A 23,657-nucleotide genomic window follows, 5' to 3' on the forward strand; every position below is an offset into this window, starting at 1 on the left:
GGCTTTTTATTCTGACCACAGACTCACATCCAGGCATTTCTCCCACACGGTGAGTCTGGACCATGTCTCTCCCCAGTGCGGTTGGTGTGGCAGAGGCAGAGAAGCAGAAAGTATATCCAGATGCCACAAACGTTATGTGCTGGAGAAAGGATATAACTCAGGATCACCAAGTCATAGTGCCTCACAGTGACTTGAAAATTTATCTTTTGGATTTCTACTAGGTACAAGGGATCGAAACAACCTTTGGAAAGGTGGCCACATTTCTGCCTGCAGAGGGCAGTGTTGGGCGGGCCCAGGCAAGACCTACAGCTCAAGAGCCATGGATTGCTGTGATCCTCAGCCGTCTCCTGGATAAGAATTAAATCAGGATGGAAATGGAAATACATAAATAAAAAAGCTATAAGACAACCTCACGGAAGATGCCAGGATCTCTGAGTCTTTAAAGATTAGCTTATGCTTCAACTCAACAAAAACGTTGCTCTGCTTGCAAGGTGGAGAGGCTTTGATCTTTGATCTAGCCCAATCACCCGTCCATGGAATGTAAAAAATAATCACTGTCACATTTCATTTTCTTCTTGGCTTTGAAATTCATTCATTGCTTATTTGTTTTTCAAATGCCTTCCCAAACATAGAAGCTATTTTGATTTAAAACTAACATGTCAAGGTTTTCTCCTAGAAGAAATGTGGTCAGAAGTCTTTATTAATTCATCAGATAATGAAAAGCATGCTTGATTCTGAATGCTAATGGCACCCCCCAGAGTTTTCACAACAAGATATTTTATGGGAAGATACATTGGAAAGACTGTTGAGATCATTTTTTTCACAGAGCAAAAATTATGCTCTCCTCGATCATTGTATGATTTAAAATGTAAGCATGAAAGTTTGTAAGTCTGTAACTGTACCTCACAGTGATTCATTTAAACATTTTCAAAAATTTAAAAAAAGATTATGCTCTCCAAGCACATCAGAAATGCCGAGTGCACCCCGTCAGCCAACTGTAAAAGGAACAAAATGAAGCTATCTTACAGGGATAGGTTAGTCTGTCTTGGATGTGCATTAGACATTCCAGGCAAATCAAAGCCTCGGGAACCCAATGTTGAAGATACCTTCATGGTCTGCCTTATCATTTTTTTCTACCCATTATGTAGAAATCACTCCCAAGACTGAACTCATGGACACCCACCTCAATGTTCAGTGAAAGTAAAACTTGAACATCATAGATTATTAGAAAGATTGGGGGGCACAACCAGCTGCACTCCGGGACTACTCTGGCATGTGCCCAAGGTGGTGTTTCCAACCTTCAGGGGCCCTCTTCACGGGACCATGCGGTGCAGGGGACCAAACCTGGGGCCGTGGCAGGCAGAGCATGAGCTCAGCCCTTTGAGCATCTCCCTAGCCCCTGAAAAGAACTTTTTGTTTTAGTCTTTTGGCCACACCCAGTGGTGCTCAGGACTTACTCCTGGATCTGCACTCAGGTGTCACTCTTGGCAGAGCCTGGAGGATCACACGCAGTGTCAGGGGTTGAACCCTGCCAAGCAAACCACATGCAAGGCAAGCACCCTACCCACTGTACCATCACTCCAGCCATAAAGAGGTTTTTTTTATTTTTTAATTTTTAACTTTGTGCTTATTTTGCTTAACATAATCACGTAAAGGTTCATCTTTATTGTCACATAGGAAAAGATTTTTATCTTTCTCATGGCCATGTAGCTTTCCACCAAATATACATACCACAACTCTCCTATCCAATCATCCTAGAATGAACATTTGGATTTTCCCCATGTTATACCTATTATGCTATAAACATGTAAGTGGATATATCTTTTTGATATAAATACTTCTGGTAAAAAATAAAGGTTTTTTTATGTGTCAGATCTTAGTCTCTGTGTCTTCTTTGGAGAAGTATCTATGAAATCTTTCCCCCATATTTTGATTGAATTGCATGAATTGTCTTTAAGCTGAATGTTAACTACTTTTCTAAATGTATTCATTTAATTTTTTTATTAATTTTTAAAATTTATTATTGTTTTTATTACTGAATCACTGTGAGGGTACAGTTACACATTTACATATTTTCGTGTTTGTGTTTCAGTCACACAATGCTCGAGTACCCATCCCTCCACCAGTGCCCATTCTCCACCACCAATGATCCCAGTATCCCTCCCACCTCTCCACTCCATCCCCCCCACCCCACCTCATGGAGGGCATTCCCTTTTGTTTTCCCTCTCCTTTTGTGTGTTGTGGTTTGCAATAGAGATATTGAGTGGCCATTGTGTTCAATCTATAGTCTACTTTTAGCATGCATCTTCCATCCTGAGCAGGTCCTCGAACCACAATTTATTTGGTGTTCCCTTCTCTATCTGAGCTGCCTTTCCCCCCACCTGCATGTGAGGTCAGCTTCCAAGCTGTGGAGCAAACTTCCTGGTACTTATTTCTACTATTCTTGGGTGTTAGTCTCCCATTCTGTTATTTTATATTCCACAGATGAGTGCAATCTTTCTATGTCTGTCTTTCTCTGACTCATTTCACTTAGCATGATACTTTCCATGTTGATCCACTAAATGCACATCTCATGACTTCATCTTTTCTAACAGCTGCATAGTATTCCATTGTGTAGATGTACCAAAGTTTCTTTAACCAATCATCTGTTCTCAGGCACTCAGGTTTTTTCCAGATTCTGGCTATTGTAAACAGTGCTGCAATAAACATACAAGTGAGGATGTCATTTTGACTATACTTTTTTGCCTCTCTGGGATATATTCCCATAAGTGGTATTGCTGGGTCAAATGGGAGGTCAATTTCTATTTTTTAGAGAAGTGTCCATATTGTAAAGATAAAAACCATATGATCATATCAATAGATGCAGAGAAAGCATTTGACAAGATAAAACACCCGTTTTTTGATGAAAACTCTCACCAAAATGGATTTTGAAGGAATTTGCCTCAATATAGTCAAAGCCATCTACAACAAACCCATGGCAAGCATTATCCTCAATGGGGGAAAAAGTAAGGGCCTCTAAGATCAGGGACAAGACAAGGATGCCCACTCTTACCACTTCTGTTCAGTACTTCCAATAGTAGTTAGGCAAGAAAAGGATATTATGGGCATCCACATAGGAAAGGAAGAAATCAAACTATCACTATTTGCAGATGATATGATACTATATCTAGAGAATCCTAAAGCCTCTACCAAGAAACTCCTAGAAACAATAGACTTGTACAGTAATAGACTTGTACAGTAAAGTCGCAGGCTATAAAATCAATACCCAAAAGTTCATGGCCTTCCTATACGCAAATAATGAGACAGAGGAAATCGACATGAAAAAAGCAATCCCGTTCACAATGGTGCCCAGAAAATCAAGTACCTCAGAATCAGCGTAACTAAGGAAGTAAAGGACCTCTACAAAGAAAACTATAAAACGCTACTCCACAAAATTGTGGAGGACATGAGGAAATGGAAACATATCCCCTGCTCATGGATAGGGAGGATCAACATTGTCAAAATGGCAATACTCCCCAAAGCTTCATACAGATTCAATGCCATCCCTATAAGGATATCTATGACATTCTTGAAAGAAATGGATCAAGCACTCCTGAAATTCATATGGAAAAACAAACTCCCACGAATAGCTAAAGCAATTCTTGGGGGAAAAAATGATGGGAGGCATCACCCTCCCCAATCTTAAACTTTACTACAAAGCGGTAACAATTAAAACAGCATGGTACTGGAACAAAGGCAGAGCCGCAGACCAATGGAACAGGGTGGAATATCCCTACACAGAACCCCAAATGTATGAACATCTAATCTTTGATAAGGGGACAAGAAATGTGAAGTGGAGCAAAGAAAACCTCTTTAACAAATGGTGCTCGCATAACTGGACAACCACATGCAAAAGAATGGACTTAGACCTCGACCTAACACCATGCTCAAAAGTCAGGTCAAAATGGATTAAAGACCTCAACATCAGACCACAATCCATACATTAAAGACAATATTGTCGAAACCCTCCACGATATTGAAGCTAAAGGTATCTTCAAAGATGACATGCAATTGATCAACCATGTGGAAACAGAGATAAACAAATGGGACTATATTAAACTAAGAAGCTTCTGCACCGCAAAAGATACAGTGACCAGAATACAAAGACAATCTCCAAAATGGGAAAGGATATTCATCCAATATCCATCTGATAAGGGGTTGATATCAAGGGCATATAAGGCACTGGTTGAACTCTACAACCAGCAGAAAACATCCAACTCCATCAGAAAATGAGGAGAAGAAATAAACAGAAACTTTCTCAAGGAAGAGATACGAATGGCCAAAAGGCACATGAAAAAATGCTCTTCATCACTAATCATCAGGAAGATGCAGATCAAAACAACTATGAGATACCAGTTCACACCACAGAGACTGGCACATATCCAAAAGAACAAAAGCAACCGGTGTTGGCATGGATGTGGAGAGAGAAAGGGACCCTCCTACACTGCTGGTGGGAATGCCGACTAGTTCAGCCCTTTTAAAGAGAGTTTTTGAATGAACAGTTCTAAGTCAGTCCCTTTACCTGACATAATTACCTCTTTTCATACAGGGACCAATCTTTGGTCATGGAGTGTCATGATCATTCTACAGGACTTATTAGACCTATTTTAAGAAATCCTGTTCATCCTATGAATTTTGTCCCCCAAGTAGAGCTGGAGAAAGCACATGGTCCTGCATTGGGTTATACACAGAGCTCTTGCCTTTCCAACAAGACCATGATATGCCAGAAAGAAACAACCCTCTGCTAATTCTGGGACCAGGCAATGTGATAAAAAGTCAAGGAAAGTTCCGTGAGACTATGGGAAGACTCAGAGGAGGAACAAGGAGGACCAGCAAAGTGGGAAAGCTGGAGTGGTAGGAGGTGCACCTTGCCTTCCTGCTCTGCAGCTGACTCAGGTATGAGACTCTGGGAGTGATTGAATTCCCTGAGCCTGAGCTGCTCCCTGATACACCAAGTCGACGAGCAATGCAGGGAGCAGAGTCTGTGATTCCAGAAACAGAAAACCGTCAGAGGGAAAAGGAAAGTTGCAAAGGCATGAAGGTAACTGAGATATCTGAGGGCTCATTGGAGACTCTCTCCATCTCCCATTATCTGGGGTTTCTGGGTATACTTCTGAGGAAAGTGAGGGGATTCCTTCAAGACAATCAAGCTTCTCACTTACCTGACTCCTAGGCAGGTTTCTCTCTACAAAGACATTGCAGGGCCAGAGGATAGTACTCAGAGGGTAGCTTGTCTCATACATGGCCGATCCAAGTTTGATCCCTGGTACCCCATATGGTACCACAACCCTCAACATGGGTAATCCCAGTGAGTACAGAGCCAGGAGTAAGCCCTGAGCACTGCCAGATGTGGTTCCAAAAACAAAACTAAAAGAAAAACTCAAAAAGACAGTGCTAACAAGGATATACAATGCACTGGTTGAACTCCACAAGAAGAAAAATGCCAACCCGATCAAAAAATGGGGTGATGAAATGAACAGAAACTTTTCCAAAGAAGAAATCTGAATGGCTGAGAGGCACATGAGAAAATGTTCAACATCACTAATCATCAGGGAGATGCAGATCAAAACAACAATGAGATATCATCTCACACCACAGAGACTGGCCCACATTCCAAAAAACAAAAGCAACCGGTGTTGGCGTGGATGTGGGGAGAAAGGGACTCTCCTTCACTGCTGGTGGGAATGCCGACTGGTTCAGCCCATTTGGAAAACAATATGGACGATTCTCAAAAAGTTAGAAATTGAGCTCCCATTTGACCCAGCAATACCACTCCTGGGAATATATCCCGGAGAGGCAAAAAGGTATAGTAGAGATGACATCTGCATTTCCATGTTCATTGTCGCTCTGTTTACAATAGCCACAATATGGAAAAAACCAGAGTGCCCAAAAACAGATGATTGGCTAAACAAACTCTGGTATATTTACACAATGGAATACTCTGTAGCTGTCAGAAAACATGAAGTCATGAAATTTGCATATAAGTGGATCAACATGGAAAGTATCATGCTGAGCGAAATGAGTCAGAAAGAAAGAGACAGATATAGAAAGATCGCACTCATATGTGGAATATAAAGTAGCTGAGAGGTACAAGCTTACAATGTTGCAATTCCTGGCAGACATTTCTCTGGACTTAGTTACTAAAATACAGAAATCCAAAACTATGCTGCTGCTAGTGTGGCCTCCTGACCTCATATCTCTTCATTCTCAGCAATGGAAAACAAATTACCAAATGCTTTCTTTTCAGCAGATCGACTTTAGGGGGGGAGAAACTCCAAATCAATAATAGTGAATTATTTTGTTTAAATATTGAATGTAATCAAAGTAAAGTGAAAGTAAAGTGAAATTTACCAGTTACACATGCAGGGTGGGGGGCTGGGGAGGTGGGGGGGAGGTATATCGTGATTCTTGGTGGTGGAATATGTGCACTGGTGAAGGGATGGGTGTTTGAGCATTGTATAACTGAGACTTAAACCTGAAAGCTTTGTAACTTTCCACATGGTGAATCAATAAAAGAATTTAAAAAAAAAGACAGTGCTGCTTTGATATTGAAAGAAAAGTGAGAATGACACACAAGGCCAATTTGGAACTTGGCAAAGAGAAATACAGGATTGGGAAACAATAAGCTTGGATTTATGATGATGCATTCCGATGGTCCTTAGTTATGCTGTCTATAGGTGGTCTTATTGACCACCCTACAGAGAACTGCCTTCCAGAACATTCCTACAACTGTGTGGCCTCTATTGTGCCATGACTATTCCTGCATCCAATGTCTTACTGCTCTGACAGATGTGAAGGGATGACCCCAGATAGCAGGAATATAGAGAGCATAGAGCAAACAGAAGCCTCAGTGGATAGAGACATCATGTCTCACGAGACACAGAACAAGGTATGGAGTGTTCCTGGGAGATTCTTGTGGTCACAAAGTTTGGTCAAGACAATTGTCCCTCTGTGAGGCAAGAAATTAGAAGTTTAGAGGAAATGGTCTGATCATTTTATTTTGCATTGTGCAGTTTCTTATGATTTTGACCTAGCAACTAGGAAAAGAAACTCACAGCTTGCACTGTGCCACTCAGTTACAATGGATAGCTGGCAAAGATCAGACTGAGGAAAATGAGAAAGGGGTGTGGAAGACGGGTGCTCTGGCAGACATGAGAAGAGAAACTCCTCGTAGCTGGAAGCTTGGCTCAGATGCACTGGTTCAGTATGGAGGACACAGGGGAGGGGTGTGAGCTGGCAGCTGCAAACAGCATCTCCTGTCACGGTGGCAACAACTGCTTGCCAGAGAGAGGACCAACAACGTATGTCCTTGAAAGTGATAGAAGGTGATAGAAGTTTCTCTGCTATACATGGGGCTCTTGAAGACCACAGGTCCCTCTTGATACCAAGAAGAGTCTGTGTGAAGTGGGGGGTTGTAGCACAGTTTTCACTGTTCCATGTGGACTCAAGAACAAAGCCACTGAAACCTGATCAAACAAGACCACAGAGGTCTGGACAGAGACAGAGGGGCATCAGAGGGTCTTCTCTGACTTTTCTCTTTACCATGCACCCTTTCCCTCCGCACTTTTTTTTATTAAATAGATTTTTAAAATTGATCATTGTGAGATAGACCTAACAAAGCTGTTCATGACTAGGTTTCATTCATACAGTGCTCCAACACCCATCCCTCCACCAGTGTACATTTCCCAGCACCAATGTCCCCAGTTTTTCTCCAATTAACCCCTCCACCCTCTTTTCTCTCTTTCTCTCTCTCTCTCTCCCTCCCTCCCTCTCTCTCTCTCTCTCTCTCGCTTGCTTGCTCGCTCACTTCTTTTGGGCATTATGGTTTGCAATACAGGTACTGAGAGCTTATCATATATCTTCCCTTATCTATTTATAACACTCAGTTCCTGTCTAGAGTGACAATTTCCAATGATCATCATTTGGTTTTGGTTCACTGACTTTTGGGTTGGAGCTCAGGGCTTACTCCTTCCTAACTCTGTGCTCAGAGATCACTCCTGGCAGGACTTGGGAAGCCTGCTGTGATGCTGGGGACTGAATGGGGATCAGCGGTGTGCAAAGTAAGTGCCTTACCCCCTGGACCATCTCTCTATCCCTGACTTCCCTCTTTAAAAGATGCCCAGTGAGGACAGCTAAATGAGCATGTTATGACCCAAGATGGGAGAGAAGAGAGTCTTTCATATAAACAAACTTAAATGAACACAAGACATCTCTCCCAGGAGAATACACTTCAATACTATTCCCGGCAACTCAAGGTTTGTCTGGTTCTTCAGGACACTCTCCCTGCTTGGATGCAGACTGTTCCCTCCCTTCTGCCTTGCCAAGACTGTGGGTGGTACGTGGCTTACTTGGAACCGCTCATCTGTCTCATTCTCTCCGATCTGTCTCAGAAGATCCCCACTGGCTTGGCCAACACTTCCAGCAGCGGTCAGGACTGTCTGTCGAGGCTGCGGACAAAATACACACATGGGTGGAGGAAAGGAAAACTTCATTTCCTCCACAGTTTCCTCCCACCCAGAAGTGAGGGAAGAAGAATCCATTGGCACTGGTTCCCCTGGCATGAAAATGGGTCTCAAAGACGGTAGGAATAAGAAACCATAGACAGGTACAAGGACACGCCCAGAGTCTCCCAAATCACAGCCAGGGGAAGTCAAATAGATTTCCTAAGATGCCTCACTTGGCTGCTAAGAAGGTGAGGCATGGCAAGGGGAGGGAGGCCCTGGCAGAGAGCTCAGAGAGTTGAAGTGTGGTGCTGGGCAGCCATGACTGTGGCATCAATGTGCCAGAGGAAGGAGCTTTGCAGACCACCCTACTCCCGAGCCTTCTTTTCCCAGGAGCCCGAGTCTGCAGCCCAGGGCACTCACTCACCTCCCCAGAAGTGGGTTGCACAGCCTTCAGTAGGTCCGATACTGCTCCAGCCAGGGTTCGGGCTGCACGGAGCAAGTCTTCCCCACTGCCCACCTCGTCGTCCATGAGGGCCGCCAGCAGCTTCACGCCCTTGGACATCTCAGTCAGGTTAGAGGAGATGGTGGTGATGGCACACCCCACAGCTGTGTAGTCGGTGTCTGTAGGATCACCTGGGACAGAGAGAGAAAACATCACCAGGCAGGAGAGCATGTGTGTGCCATGAAACCCTGGCTCTCTGGCTCCAAGGCTCTTCAAGCCCAGGCCTCAAATATGAGCATTTGGTTTTTTGTTTGTTCTTATTTTGGGATACCACCTGGTGGTGCTCAGGATTGACTCCTGACAAGTTTGGGGGACCATATGGGATGCTGTGGACTGAATATGGATCAGTTGTATGCAAGCCAAGCACCCTAACTTCTCTATTATTGTTTTGCCCTATAAACACAGGCATTTGGGCACATTCCCCCAGAGGCTCTCGGCAGCTAAGGGTCCGAGGCTGTCAGCTGCTTCCTGAGATACTCTTTCCTGGCTCTAGCTGGCCTGTGCAGGAGGCCAGGCCTTGAGCTACATTCTGGGTGGAACCACACAGAAAATGGCACACATTGAGCAGTATAGCAATATATCCAAAACAGAGACCCAACAACACTGAAAACATGAGGTTTAACCTGAAACTCTGTAATGTGTCTATCAAGTTGACAGGTGGGAAAGGGCTCGGAGTTCTGGTGGGAGACAATATAGGAACACTGGTGGAGGGAAGTTGACACTAGTGGCAGGATTGGTATTGAAGTATTTTTTTTAAGATTTTTTTTCTTATTGAATCACAGTGAGATAGACCCTGACAAAGCTGTTCATGATTAGGTTTCAGTCATACAGTGTTCCAACACCCATCCGTCCACCAGTGTACATTTCCCAGAACCAGTGTTCCCAGTTTCTTTCCCATTACCACCCCCGCCAGCCTGCCTATATGGCAGACACTCCCCCTCCCCCGACACCTTTTTCTTCTTTTGGGCATTATGGTTTGCAATACAGATACGGATAGGTTATTGTATCCTGAGTATTGTACTAACACTCAGTTCTTGTCCAGCATGATCATTTTCAACTATTATCCTCATACTGGTATCTTCTCTATCTTACCTACCCTCCACCCCACACACACTTGTGGTTGATTCCAACCACTGACCAGTCCTCCTAGCCCCTGTTTTCCCTAGCCATAGGATATTAATCTTCTTATATATATATATGTATATATATATTTGTATATCCCACAAATAAATGCAGTCATTCTGTATCTGTCCTTCTCCTTCTGTCTCACTGCACTCAGCCAGCATGATTCTCTCCATGTCCATCCACTTATAGGCAAATTTCATGACTTTATTTTTCCTAACAGCTGTGTAATATTCCACTGTGCAGATGTGCCATATTTTCTTTATCCATTCATCTGTTATAGAGCACTCAGGTTGTTTCCAGATTCTGGCTATTGAGAATAGTGCTGCAATGAACAAAGGAGTTCAGCTGGTGTTTTTGCTGTGTGTTTTGGGGTCCTCAGTGCTTTTTAAGGATGAAACATAAGACAGAAGTGGTATTCCTGGGTCAAATGGGAGCTCAATTTCTAGTTTTATGAGGAATGTTTTCCAAAAAGGCTGGACCAGTCAGCATACACACCAACAATAGAGTCTCTTTCTCTCTTCACATTACCACTGGTTGCTCTTGTTCTTTTGGATGTGCGCCAGTCTCTATTGTGTGAGATGACATCTCATTGTTGTTTTGATTTGATCTGATGATTAGTGAGGTAGAGCATTTTTTTCATGTGTCTTTTGGCCATTTGCATTTCTTCTTTTTTTAGGAAGTTTCTGTTTATTTCTTCTCCCCCTTTTTTTGATGGGGTTGGATTTTTTTCTAGTAAAATTCTACTAGTGCCTTATATAACTTTTATATTAACCCCTTATCAGTAGGGTATTGGGCGAATAACTTTCCCCATTCTGTAGACTGCCTTTGTATCTTGATCACTGTTTCTTTTGAGGTGTAGAAGCTTCTAAGTTTAACGTAGTCCAATTTATTTATCTTTGCTCCCACTTGCTTGGTCGTGGTGTTTCATCTTTGAAAATACCTTTAGTGGGCTGGAGCAATAGTACAGCGGGTAGGGTGTTTGCTTTGCACACGGCTGACATGGGTTCAATTCCCAGCATCCCATATGGTCCCCTGAGCACTGCCAGGAGTAACTCCTGAGTGCAGAGTCAGGAGTAACCCCTGAGCATTGCTGGCTATGATCCAAAGAAAAGGAAAATTTAAAAAAAGGAAAAAGAAAAAAAAAGGAAAATACCTTTAGTTTCAATATCATGAGGGTTTTGCCTACATTTTCTTCCATGTACCTTATGAATTTGAGTCTGATGTTGAGGTCTATAATCCATTTTGATCTGATTTTTGCACATGGTGTTAGATGGAGGTCTTAGTTTAATTTTTTGCATGTAGCTGTCCAGTTTTGCCAGCACCACTTGTTAAAGAGGCTTTCCTTGCTCTACTTAATATTTCTTATCAAAGATTACTTCATAATTTATTATCTAAGATTACTTCATAATCTTATCAAAGATTAAATGATCATATATTTGAGGGTTGTGTCAGGATACTCAACCATATTCCATTGGTCTGTGGATCTGTCTTTATTCCAATATTGTGCTGTTTTAATTGCTACCACTTTGTAGTACAGTTTGAAGTTGGGGAAGGCGATGCCCCTCATTTTCTTTTTTTTCTAAAGATTGCTTTAGCTATTTGTGGAGACTTGTTGTTCTACATGAATTTCAGGAGTTTGATCAATTTCTTTGAAAAATGTCATGGGTATCTTTATAGGGACCACATTGAATCTGCATGATGCTTTATGGAGTATTGCCATTTTGACAATGTTACTTCTCCCAATCCACAAGCACGGGATATTTATTTCTTGGAGTAGCGTTTTGTAGTTTTCTTTGTACAGGTCCTTTATCTCCTTTGTTTAGTTAGTTATGATGTACTTGATTTTTGAAATATTATATTCTTAAAACTCAACTATTAATAACTTTGTAAAACAAAGTTTTTAAATATATATTTTTTAAATTTCACAGAAGGTTGGTCCATTTGATCAAACTTCTTGGTAGAGAGAAGAAACCTCAATGCACTTTGAAGTATGTCCAGCATATGAACACACAAGAAGGAAGAGTGAGCAAGCACTTTTCAAGGATGAAACATAAGACAATAAGATATTCCCGATGCTAGATGACCAGGGTCAGTGGGGAAAAAAATGTCTCAAGTATTCCAGTTCCTAAAAATAGACCATCCTTTCCCAAATTAGAATTCTGCTTCTCTCAATCAAAGAGTAAGCGTTTTCACTATTATTATTATTATTATTATTATTTTCAATGAAACCACAATCTGCCATAGGCATCTCTGGGACTTACCAGCTGTGAGATTAACAACAGAAGCGGTTCCAGCTGTGATGGCGTCTACTTGAGAATGAATTTCATGTTTGGATTCATCCACTTTATTCTGAACCCACACCCTAGATGCCTGCAAAGTCAGACAAATACACAGCATTGTCACCACCCAGAACTACCCAGGGAACAAGAAGTTGCACCAGAAAGTGAGACCAGAATTCAGGCCACAATCTTCTTACTGGGTCACCACCAATGAAGTCCCCTAGATAATTTTTTAAAGCATCCTTAATGGGACTTTATGATCAATGTAAGTTCTCTGTAATTCTTACACTCGTTCATTTCATTTAGTCATTCATTTTTTTAACTTCTAAGCTCTTTAAAGGAAACATTCATAATAGCATAATTGACATAAATTCAATGGGAAGAAATCAAATCATTGATGTTGGATAATTTTGCATATCAGCCCCACAAAGATTAATAACTTTTGCATTGTTATTTAGAGAATGAGGTTAGAATTAGTGTGTTTGAATGTATTCCTTTATCACAGAATTATCTCTTATTTGCAATGTGAATGTTATTCACATTGTGGTGATGTGGAACCTTTTCTGGTAGGATTTTGTTGGGGGAGCCATGTGGAGACAGACACAGGCTTCTCTTACAGATCTAACACTGTCAACAAATAGGAACTACCAGGGACCCAATTATATCCAGGTCCCCTTGCCTTCTCTGCCTTCCTCTGTAGGAATTCAAAGGTTTTGAAAACCTTTTCCACCTTATTCTTCATGATAATTTAAACCTATAAGTAATTTATCTTCTCACTTCTCTGTACTTAGTCAATAAAAGATAATTTGCACTGATAATAACAACTGTATGCTGATATAAAGTGCTGATGTGCTTTATATTATTAAAAAAAATTTTTTTGGCTTGATGGATCTTACCCAGAAGTATTCAGTGGTTACTCCTGGCTCTGTACTCAGGAATTACTCCTGGTGATGTTCAAGGGACCATATGAGATGCTGAGAATCAAACTTGGATTGGCAGCGTTTGTAGTACAGCAAATGCCCTACCTGCTGTACTATTGCTCTGACATCTTAGTCCAGGATATGTCTACATTATCTCTTCCATCCTTCCCTCCCTCCCTCCCTCCCTCCCTCCCTCCCTCCCTCCCTCCCTCCCTCCCTCCTTTCCCCCCTCCTTCCTTCCTTCCTTCCTTCCTTCCTTCCTTCCTTCCTTCCTTCCTTCCTTCCTTCCTTCCTTCCTTCCTTCCTTCCTTCCTTCCTTCCTTCCTTCCTTCCATTTTGGTTTTGGGACCACATCCTGCAATACTAATAGCTTAATCCTGGCACTGTGTCAGGGTCACTCCTGACATTGATTTGTGACCATATGGGGCACCAGAGATGGAACTTGGGTCAGAGGTGTGTAAGGCAAGCACCTTCCCCACTCTACTATCTCCCCAGCATTTCAAGGACACAGAGAAGGTGGGTGTGGCTCACATTCACCTTGCACCTGAGCAATGGAAGGGTAGGTGAGGAGATAAGATGTTAGTCCAGGGTCTAGATTCTTGGCTCTCAGTAGGCACTGTGACAGCAAACAGCACCCTGAACTTTCCTGTGGACACAACCTACAAATATGATCTCACACACAGAGACTTCACCTAGCCAGAGATGGAGATTCATCTGCCAGAGCGCAGCCCTAGTGACTCCCCATTTTCTACCAGTGACACTATTTACCATGTCCTGGCCAAGTGGTGGCAGGGCGTCGAGCTCACTGAGGTCCTCATGGGCCTGCTGGACAGCGTGCATGCTTGTGTTGATGGTGCCCATGAGGGCCTGCTGGGCCGAAGTCTGCAGGGGAGAGCATACAGTGTCAGAGAACTGCAGGTGCCCTGTTCACACACACCGACTTCCCAGTTCCCTGCCATGGGCCCTTCTCAGCAAAACATTACTCATTGTACTGGAAATCTCATGACTATCATGAAAAAGAGACACAAAGTACCCCTCTTGGGCAATTGCACCAAGGCAACTGTTACCCTGCCACCATGTCAGCTCTATGCCAACCAAATAAATTAAAGTCAGCTTCAGAACAGAGACCTCAGCTGTGTCTCAGCCCTGGTCCACACTGTCTCTTAGCTCAGCCAGGCCTTGGAGAGAGAGTGCTCGGATGAGGATTTGGAAACCCAGAGCAGGGGTTGTCATCAGCAGAGCTGAAAGGCTCAGAGGGAGACCCAAAGTCACTGACAGGGACCCAAACCTGGAGTGCCAAGGACAGCTAAGCTCCAGGTGGGAAACAGCCATGTTAGAGCCAAGATCTTCTTTATGTCTAGGAAAGGTACTGCCGGCAAGCAGTGTGCCTCTTCCCGTGGTCTTCTGGCTGAGGAACAGATGCTTCAACACTCCCAGAGATCCTGCCAGCAGCCCAGGACAGAGTGAGGCAGATGCCCTGCAGGGCATCCCCACACATTGTAGAAGCCTCAACCCCAATATTACCAGCCAAGCACTGGTGCTTTCTGGCCACACAAGGTGTCTGCAGAGGCACCCAGGAGAAGTAAGGCTTCCTTGGAGAGGGTGCTGGAACTCAACCCTGCTGCCCCTCCCCCCTGCCACCATCCACAGGAGGGAGCAACCTGAGCTCACCAGTGGGGGCATGTGGCCGTGGTGCATCTGGCCCACCAGGACTTGCAGCTGTGGTGAAGGCATGCTGCCCACATTGAAGGTCTCAGGGCCGCTGGATCCCGAGCGCATAACGGCAGGCAGCGCCACTGAGCCGTGCTCCACCTTCCCCGTCCGGTTGAACTGCTGCTGTAGGATGGTGGATCTGTGGGGACGGGTAGGCGGGCACCATGAGGCATCTGCTCCACACATGACAGAACACAGAGAGTTGGCAGGACTTGCTAATGCAGAATGTGGAGGTCAGCATGGAAAGAGAAATAGACAGTGGACAGGCAGAGCTGGGAGGGAGATATTCCAGAAAGGCTCAGTGTTGAGAAGACTTGGGAATGGACCTTGTGCAACCCAGGGTGCAAAAGGTGTCCCCTCCAGCTCCCCACCCTGATTGGTCTGTCCAACAGCTTCATCCAACTTAATATTCTTAAAACAACAGAACATGGGTGGTGGACCAGGTAGCACAGAGATTGGGGATTGCACGTGTCAGACCTGGGTTTGATTCTGAGCATCTCTGAGTCTGCATATTTCCAGCATCTCAAGGCCTGAGGAATGCCACGCTGACCCATTAACCTGGGGGACTGAGAGCCTCTGGACATGGCCCTCACGCTCTCTGAGCACCAAAAGAAACAAAATGAAACCCAAAAGAAAATGAAGCAAACCTGAGCAGATCTTCTTGTGATGGTGAAGTTCTATGCAGCTCAAGGTTTGGAGACTATTATTACCTATTATAGTTATATCAACAATATAACTGTATTTATCTATTATTTGGAAAATCCTCCTAGAAAATAGCATTGGTTCAAAGACGCCTACTACTGGGCAGCTTCACTTGAATTAGCTGGGCACACAAGCATTCAGTGTCACCATGGAGAGAGAGGTGCAGGAAAGAAAGCAGAAAGGAAAACCATCTCCCCAGCTCAGACCTCCTAGGTTGTGCACAAGCCACTGGCCAAAGAGGAAACGAGAAGGAAACATTGTGGCAATTATCCCAGATGGTCTCCACTCAGGTCTGGGAGGAACATGATACATTTCTTTTTTCAAACATTATCCATTTATTACCACTGGAGCGATAGCACAGCTGTTGGGCATTCGCCTTTCACGTGGCCGACCGGAGTTTGATTCCTCCGCCTCTCGGAGAGCCCGGCAAGCTACCGAGAGTATCAAGCCCATGTGGCAGAGCCTGGCAAGCTACCCGTGTGTACTGGATATGCCAAAAACAGTAACAATAAGTCTCTCAATGAGAGACGTTACTGGTGCCCGCTCGAACAAGCCGATGAGCAACGAGATGACAGTGACAGTAACAGTGATCCATTTATTATTGCATGATAGCTTCTTAAAATGAATGTGAGTACAAAGGACTTTGAAGAGAAAATGTCAGACAGTGGTATTTCTGCCTCAGCAACCCTGAACAGAGTCTGGGGCAGTGTGCATGTGCATTTGGGTGGGGCTTGGGCAGTGGCTGCATTAAAGGGCAGAGGCCTCTGGTTAGGGTCCTTCACACAGAATAGGTCAGGCCCTGCTGCTCAGAACAAGGCAGGTCAGCAAGCACAGGCTTCTGGTGAGATGATCAAAGTTTGCAGAGGGGCTGACACTGGGGAGGGTGGACAAGGAGGTGCCTACAGTGTCACCTGCACCCTGAGACTGCTGTCACTTTCAGCATGGGTGAAAGTGGAAAGTTGACCATCTGTGGGGTCCACTCCTCTCAGTTGCCTTGATGACACCCCCCTAGCACCTGTGCATCCAAGACTCAGTTCTGTAGAGGGAAAAGTAGTAGGCTGGGACCTGGGCTTTGCTCCCAGGAGGTTGGGGAAAGAATAAATGTCACAGTGTCCCTGAAGGCTCAGCGCCCCCCAGGCCAGAGGTTCTAGCTCATCCATGCCAGTTAAAGCCAATCTCAAATCAAGGAATTTCAGAGTTCCCAGAGGGTATCCAAACTCCCATAAAATACGGTTCCATTGTGTACACCATTGAGTATAAGAGAAAAGCACCTGGAGAGATGTCTCTGGACCCACCCAGACTGAACCCATATCTGGGACAGCTCAGAAGGGTGGGTGGAGGGACTCACCAGCCCCAATAGAGCTCTGCAGCTGAAGACCTCCAGAACTCAATTGCTTCCACATTCAAGGCCGATCTCCACAGGCTCAGACAACCCTCATTCATGAGTATAATCTATTGAAAAACTCAGATATGTAGGTTGTGTGACTGAAATCTTCAGGCTTTCACAGAGTCAAGAAGGGGCTAACTCCCCTAATCTACCTGTGTTTCTGGGAACCTGGCAGTCACACCCACAAACTGCCTCTGGTGCTATATAAGCTCATTAAGGGCCATGATCCAGAGACTCACAAAGAAATCTCAGAAGAGAGCAATAAACTACAGAGATGCCTCTGGATCCCAAATTCACCATGCAATTCAAAACTTAACTACAGCTGTATCACCCTATTTGAAATTTCAGAATTCCTGGAGTATGTGGCCACATCTCATATTCTACATCACTGATATACCAGGAGTAGCACACCACATTGGATGGGGTGTAAAGTAGGAGCCTGAAACAGCATGGTCATAAAATCTCTTATACCAAGTCTTAATGGCTCCAGGTTGAGATACAAAAATCTTCACACATTTTCTTCTAAGGCAATTTTTTGGTCATTTTTAGCAGATTATTCATAACAAGCAATACAAAATAAATTAGTTAGGATCTGTTATTGGGGCAAGCTTGGGTGGTGGTTGTGAAAATTAGAAATATTGGTGCTGGGAAGGTGTAATGGTGGTCGGATTGGTGTTGTCATATTGAATGTGATATATTATTGTGAACAACTTAATAAAAATAAAATTAAATTAAAGGGAAAAAAGCCCCTCTCTGGGTGACTATGATGCCAACAGCGAGGGAGCAGAGAAGGGTGGCAATGTTACAGGCACAGCAGTGGGATCCATTCCTGGGTGATGGCTTAGTTTCTGGCAAACTGCACAGCATGAACCTGAGTTTCTGGTCGACCATGGAGTCTGCTTCCTCATCCATCCAGAGGGAATCTGATATATGACCTGCTGCTACCACCTAATGAGATGGCCTATTGGGAGGGCTCAGGGAGAATCTGTGAAGTTCTAAACAGTGGACAAGTGGGGTTTGAGGGAAACACACCTAACTGGAACTACCTCTTTCTTCATGTATGAAAGGGAGATTGTTTTGCAGCTAAAATGGCAGTGATGAGGAGAACAACAGCATATTCCAGGAGCCAGTCATTAGTCTCTGCTTCATTAAAAACTGAATAACCACCTGAGTGCCTGAGAACAGATGACTGGCTAAAGAAACCCTGGTATATCTACACAATGGAATACTATGCAGCTGTTAGAGAAGATGAAGTCATGAAATTCACATATAGATGGATCAACCTGGAAAGCATCATATTAGGCAAAATGAGTCAGAAAGAGAGGGACCGACATAGAAAAATTACACTCATTTGTAGAATATAAAGTAACAGAATGGGAGACTAACACCAAAGATTATGAAAGATAAGTACTGGGAGGATTACTCCACAGCTTAGAAGCTGGCCTCACATACTGGGGAAAAAGGCAATCCAGTTATAGAAGAGATCACCAAGTAAATAGTGCTAGGAGGATCTGCTTGGGATGGGAGATGTACCCTAAAAGCAGACTATAGACCGATAAAGATGGACACTCAATACCTCTATTGCAAACCACAACACCCAAAAGGAGAGAGAGAGAGCAAAAGGGAATGCCTTGTCACAGAGGCGGGGCGGGAGGAGAGGGAACAGGGTGGGGATGCTGGGCGGGATACTGGGCCCACTGGTGGTGGAAAATGGGCACTGATGGAGGGATGGATACTTGACCATTATATGACTAAAATGTAAGCACGGAAGTTTGTAAGTCTGTAACTGTACCTCAGGGTAATTCACTAATTAAAAAAATATTTTTAAAGTTAAAATGTGTCATATTGTTATCAGCCCTATTTTATACATGAGATGGAGAGGATAGAAAATGCATTCCTATGACCACACATTAAAAAAAAAAAAAAGAGCCCAGGAATTAGCAAAATCTTTCAGAGATAAGGATTACACATATGGCATGTGCAGAGTCCTGAGGATGATGCTGGCACCCCACCCCAACCTCCCTCAACCACCCCATTCCTACTGATGGTCCCTGAACACCAGTGGTGTGAGCACTGTCAGACGTGTTCCCTAAATCAAAAAGAAAAAAAAATAAAGTAAGCTGAGACCTAACCCACAAAGATACACACGGAAGCTCTTTTTCCAGCCTTGGGTGAAAATGATAGCTTATGATATTTGAAGCTGAGATGAAGGGCAAGACCATGCCACAAATGCTCAATGGACAAGGACTTAGATCATCACCAACTCCAAGATGGATTATAAAATACCATCTCTGCTTGCCTAATGGTCTGGGGCCACACTTGGAGCAAACTTGTCTCCATTAGCCACTGCTCTCTCCTCACCATGAGGCATTTTGGGACACAGAGCTGGGTGGGGAATATGGGTGTTGCCCAGGGATTATGAGCAATACTTACTTTTTGGGGGAAACTGACTCCTCTAACATAGTCGACTCCTCATCACCTTCTAGTCCAAATCTGTCTTTGCTTTGTTTCTACAGATGAACCAAAATATGAGTGAAAGGCAGTAGGACTTACAAGAATACTTTTTCAAAAGAAACCTAAAACTTTCTAAAGGAGTCACATGAGCTAAAATGTTCAGAATTGCCAAAATTTTCTTGAATTCTGTACTCAATTATCTAATTTTGGGTGAATGAAAGCAACTCTAATAAAATTCATTTGATATCTAGAAATAAAATTTTTCTTTTTAATGGAGAGACTTAAATTGGTATAGTCACAGTGACAATGTAGATCTCAATATCCTAAGAAAAAATGATATTCGATGGGTTTTCCTTTAAAGTTTTAGGAAACATTGTTATGAAACAGTACCCTTTTAAAATTTGTTTAAAATACATAAAACACCTAGGGAAGAAGGTTCTGAGGGTTTGGCTAAGATTATTTATTAGCTGAGTGATGCATTATTTTTCATTCTTCTTCTTAATTAATGAAATAAATACAAGCCACAGAAACATCAGAAGTTCTTGTAAGGCACAGAATATTGAGATCTACATTGTCACTGTAACTACACCAATTTAAGTCTCTCCAATAAAAAGTCACTGTCACTGTCACTGTCATCCTGTTGCTCATCGATTTGCTCGAGCGGGCACCAGTAACATTTCCATTGTGAGACTTGTTGTTACAGGTTTTTGGCATATCGAATACACCACGGGTAGCTTGCCAGGCTCTGCCGTGCAGGAAAGATAGTCTTGGTAGCTTGCCAGGCTCTCTGAGAGGGGCAGAGGAATTGAACCCAGGTCAGCCAGGTGCAAGGCAAACACCCTAATCACTACGCTATTGCTCCAGCCCCCAATAAAAAGTAAAGATTTATTTCTAGATATCAAATAAATTTTATTAGAATTGCTTTCATTCACCCAAAATTAGATTATTGAGTACACAATTCAAAAAAACTTAGGTAACTCTGAACATTTCAGCTTATGTGATTCCTTTAGAAAGTTTTGGGTTTCTGAGATCAAAGACCGACCAGTCAAATAGTTTCACCATCAAAGATTAAATGACTGGATCAAGTACCTTCAACATGAGGGTGTTGATCGTTTTGTTCATAGCAGTATCATCTAATTAGAGTCTTTATGAATAATTTGCATCCAAATGAAATACCTTTTTTAGGATGATATCAATATAGCCGGCAATCAGCTGGGATATCTGCTCTCCCTCGGTGGTTTGGACTGAATAATAGCTTTCTTGATACTCCCCAAAATCCTAGGAGGGAAAAAAAGCCGCATTAAAAGGAATAGAGCTACATTAGCAGTTTTAAAGGCTAAAGAATTAAAGGAAAATTCTGGAAGAAAAAAAATAGCGTAGATTTATTCTTCTCTTTTTTTCCCCTAAAATTGACTAAGGAAACCAGCCTGATAAAAGGGATCCAAAATCTAAAAAGTTAGCTGATTCCCTGAGTGCTCAAGAACAGATGACTGGTTAAAGAAACTTTGGTACATCTACACAATGGAATACTATTCAGCTGTTAGAAAAGATGAAGTCATGAAATTTGTGTATAAGTGAATCAACATGGAAATTATCATTTTAAGTTAAATGAGTCAGAAAGAAAGGGACAGACATAGAAAGATTGCACTCATTTGTGGAATATAAAGTAACAGCATGGGAGACTAGTGCCCAAAATAGTAGAGATGAGTACCAGGAGGATTGCTCCAAGGCTTGGAAGCCGGCCTCACATGCTGGGGGAAAAGACAGCTCAGATAGAGAAGGGAACACCAAGTAAAGGGTGCTTGGAGGGCCCGATTGGGATGGGAGATGCGGGCTGAAAGTAGACTATAGACTGAACATGATGGCCACTCAATACCTCTATTGCAAACCACAACATCCAAAGGAGAGAGAGAGCAAAAGGGAATGCCCTGACACAGAGGCAGGGTAGGGGTAGTGGTGGGAGGGATGCTGGGATCATTGGTGGTGGAGAATGGGCACTGGTAGAGAGATAGGTACTCGATCATCGTATGACTGAAACATAAGCATGAAAGTTTGTAAGTCTGTAACTGTACCTCACAGTGATTCATTTAATAATTTAAATTTTTTTAAAGTTAGCTGGTTCATCAACTAAAACCTTAGGATGGAGGGAGCACAGCTGGTAAGTTCTGGGACCTTTTACATCCTACCTCGGGCTAGATGCTGGGTCCCCTAGACCTGGAACCTCGGCAGGCAGTTCCTGAGATGCTTGCCCTCTCCAGCCAAAGATGGGGAGAGGGAATGTCCAGCAAGACCCATGGGGACACAAATCCCCATTCCCTAGCCTGGGGACAGTGTGGTATGGGGGGTGAAAGTCAGAGCACAGGTACTCTGGCCAGGGAAACCATATGCCCCTCTCCATCCAGCAACTTCCTCCTGTCTCAATAGAAGTGACACATTCCAGGGACCCAGGGAAACTCCTCCCTACACAGACAGCACCAACAGTAATTGAGCAAATATGGTATTGCAGCAGCTCCAGAATGAGATGTGAATACAACTCAAGTCCACACAAAGTAGGTCACAACATTACACAAACTACCAAACTCTTACATGGTTGGTTGGGGGAGATTTAAAGACTTTTGACATCATGATCAACACGTCTATAGCAGCACTGAAAATCACACTTCAAATTAAGGACCAGGAAAGCGGCTATAGGAATAAGAAAAAATAATCAGGAAGCCCTGAATTGTGTTTGACTGGACAATTCCTAGTACCATAGGGCCCCCCTTAACATCACTGGGTGTAGCCTTGGAATCCCCCAAACATGACTAGCTATGGTCTGGAAAGCCCTAAGCATCAGTGGGTATGACCTAGAGGTCCCCAAGCATCCCTGGGTGTGATCTGGGAGCTGCAACCATCACCAGGGTGACCCTGGTGATACTTGGCAACCACAGAGCCTGAGAAGCTCACATCCCTGGGACTTCCCATCAAACTGCAGGCCCAGCTGGCCAAGTATTCTTGGGAATAATCCAGGAACTCTAAACACAGCTTGGAAGGCTCCAGAGAAAGACAAAGACGAAAGAATGATGTCAATATAGCCATGAATTAGATGTTGGAATTATAGGAGGGTTTTAAAGAACTTGTCAAAAAGGGTTTCAATAATCAAGGTCAAATTCTCCAAAAAATATGAAAAACATAAAACTCCAAAAAAGAAGCAGGTCATTATACAGGCGGGAGGTGGGGGCAAGGGACGTGGGGGGGGCGGGGTGGAGCTATACTGTGATTCTTGGTGGTGGAATATGTGCACTGGTGAAGGGATGGGTGTTCGAGCATTGTATAACTGAGACTTAAACCTGAAAACTTTGTAACTTTCCACATGGTGACTCAATAAAAAAAATTTAAAAAAAGGAACAGGTCACTAAAAGGAACCAAATTGAAATGATAGAATTTAAAAGTGCAATAAAAAATGGAAAAAATTCACCAACTAGATTAAATAGTACTGTGGAGATGACAGGATAAAAAATAGTAGAAAATTAATCCTAAAGTGATAGTAGAGAAATAGAGGATAAACAAAGTAAAACAAAGTTTCACGGATTTTTAAAAATAATAATCAAATGTCATTCTCATCAGGAGGGTGTGGGGAACAAACACACAAAAAATTAAAGAAACAATGACTGAAAATGTCCCTAAATTAGTGAAGGGCATGAACCTCTGAATTTAAGAAATTGTGCAAATGCCAACTAGAACAAACCAAGGAAATTTACACAAAACAGCTGACAAGCAAGGAGTTAAAAATCAAAGAAAAGCAAACTGTTGTCTATAAATGAAGATTAACTTGAATGCACAGAGGGTATGGATCAAGAGCACAGCGGGTAGGGCATTTGCCTTGCACACGGCCAAACAGGGTTTAATTCCTCCATCCCTCTTGGAGAGCCCGGAAAGCTACGGAGAGTATCCTGCCCGCTCTGCAGAGCCTGGCAAAGTACCTGTGGCATATTCGATATGCCAAAAACAATAACAAGTCTCACAATGGAGACGTTACTGATGTTCGCTTGAGCAAATCGATGAACAACGGGATGACAGTTTTACAGTGCTACAGTGCTACAACTTGAATGA

General features: G+C 43.2%; 1 protein-coding gene across 3 annotated transcripts in view; it reads right to left on the reverse strand.

The window, feature by feature from the left end:
- TLN2 (talin 2) overlaps window positions 1-23,657 on the reverse strand; it is a 412,543-nt gene that overhangs the window by 117,742 nt on the left and 271,144 nt on the right. For all 3 annotated transcript variants that reach the window (XM_055129220.1, XM_004616684.2, XM_055129221.1), the window contains 7 exons: window positions 20,742-20,843; window positions 19,545-19,621; window positions 14,981-15,161; window positions 14,078-14,191; window positions 12,372-12,480; window positions 8,908-9,116; window positions 8,388-8,486 (listed from right to left, as the gene is read on the reverse strand). In XM_055129220.1, the coding sequence (XP_054985195.1) occupies window positions 8,388-8,486; window positions 8,908-9,116; window positions 12,372-12,480; window positions 14,078-14,191; window positions 14,981-15,161; window positions 19,545-19,621; window positions 20,742-20,843 (891 nt within the window). The remainder of the gene's footprint in view (window positions 1-8,387; window positions 8,487-8,907; window positions 9,117-12,371; window positions 12,481-14,077; window positions 14,192-14,980; window positions 15,162-19,544; window positions 19,622-20,741; window positions 20,844-23,657) is intronic.

The sequence above is a fragment of the Sorex araneus genome, chromosome 2 (genome assembly GCF_027595985.1).
Source record: "Sorex araneus isolate mSorAra2 chromosome 2, mSorAra2.pri, whole genome shotgun sequence".
NCBI classification, from domain to species: Eukaryota; Metazoa; Chordata; class Mammalia; order Eulipotyphla; family Soricidae; genus Sorex; species Sorex araneus.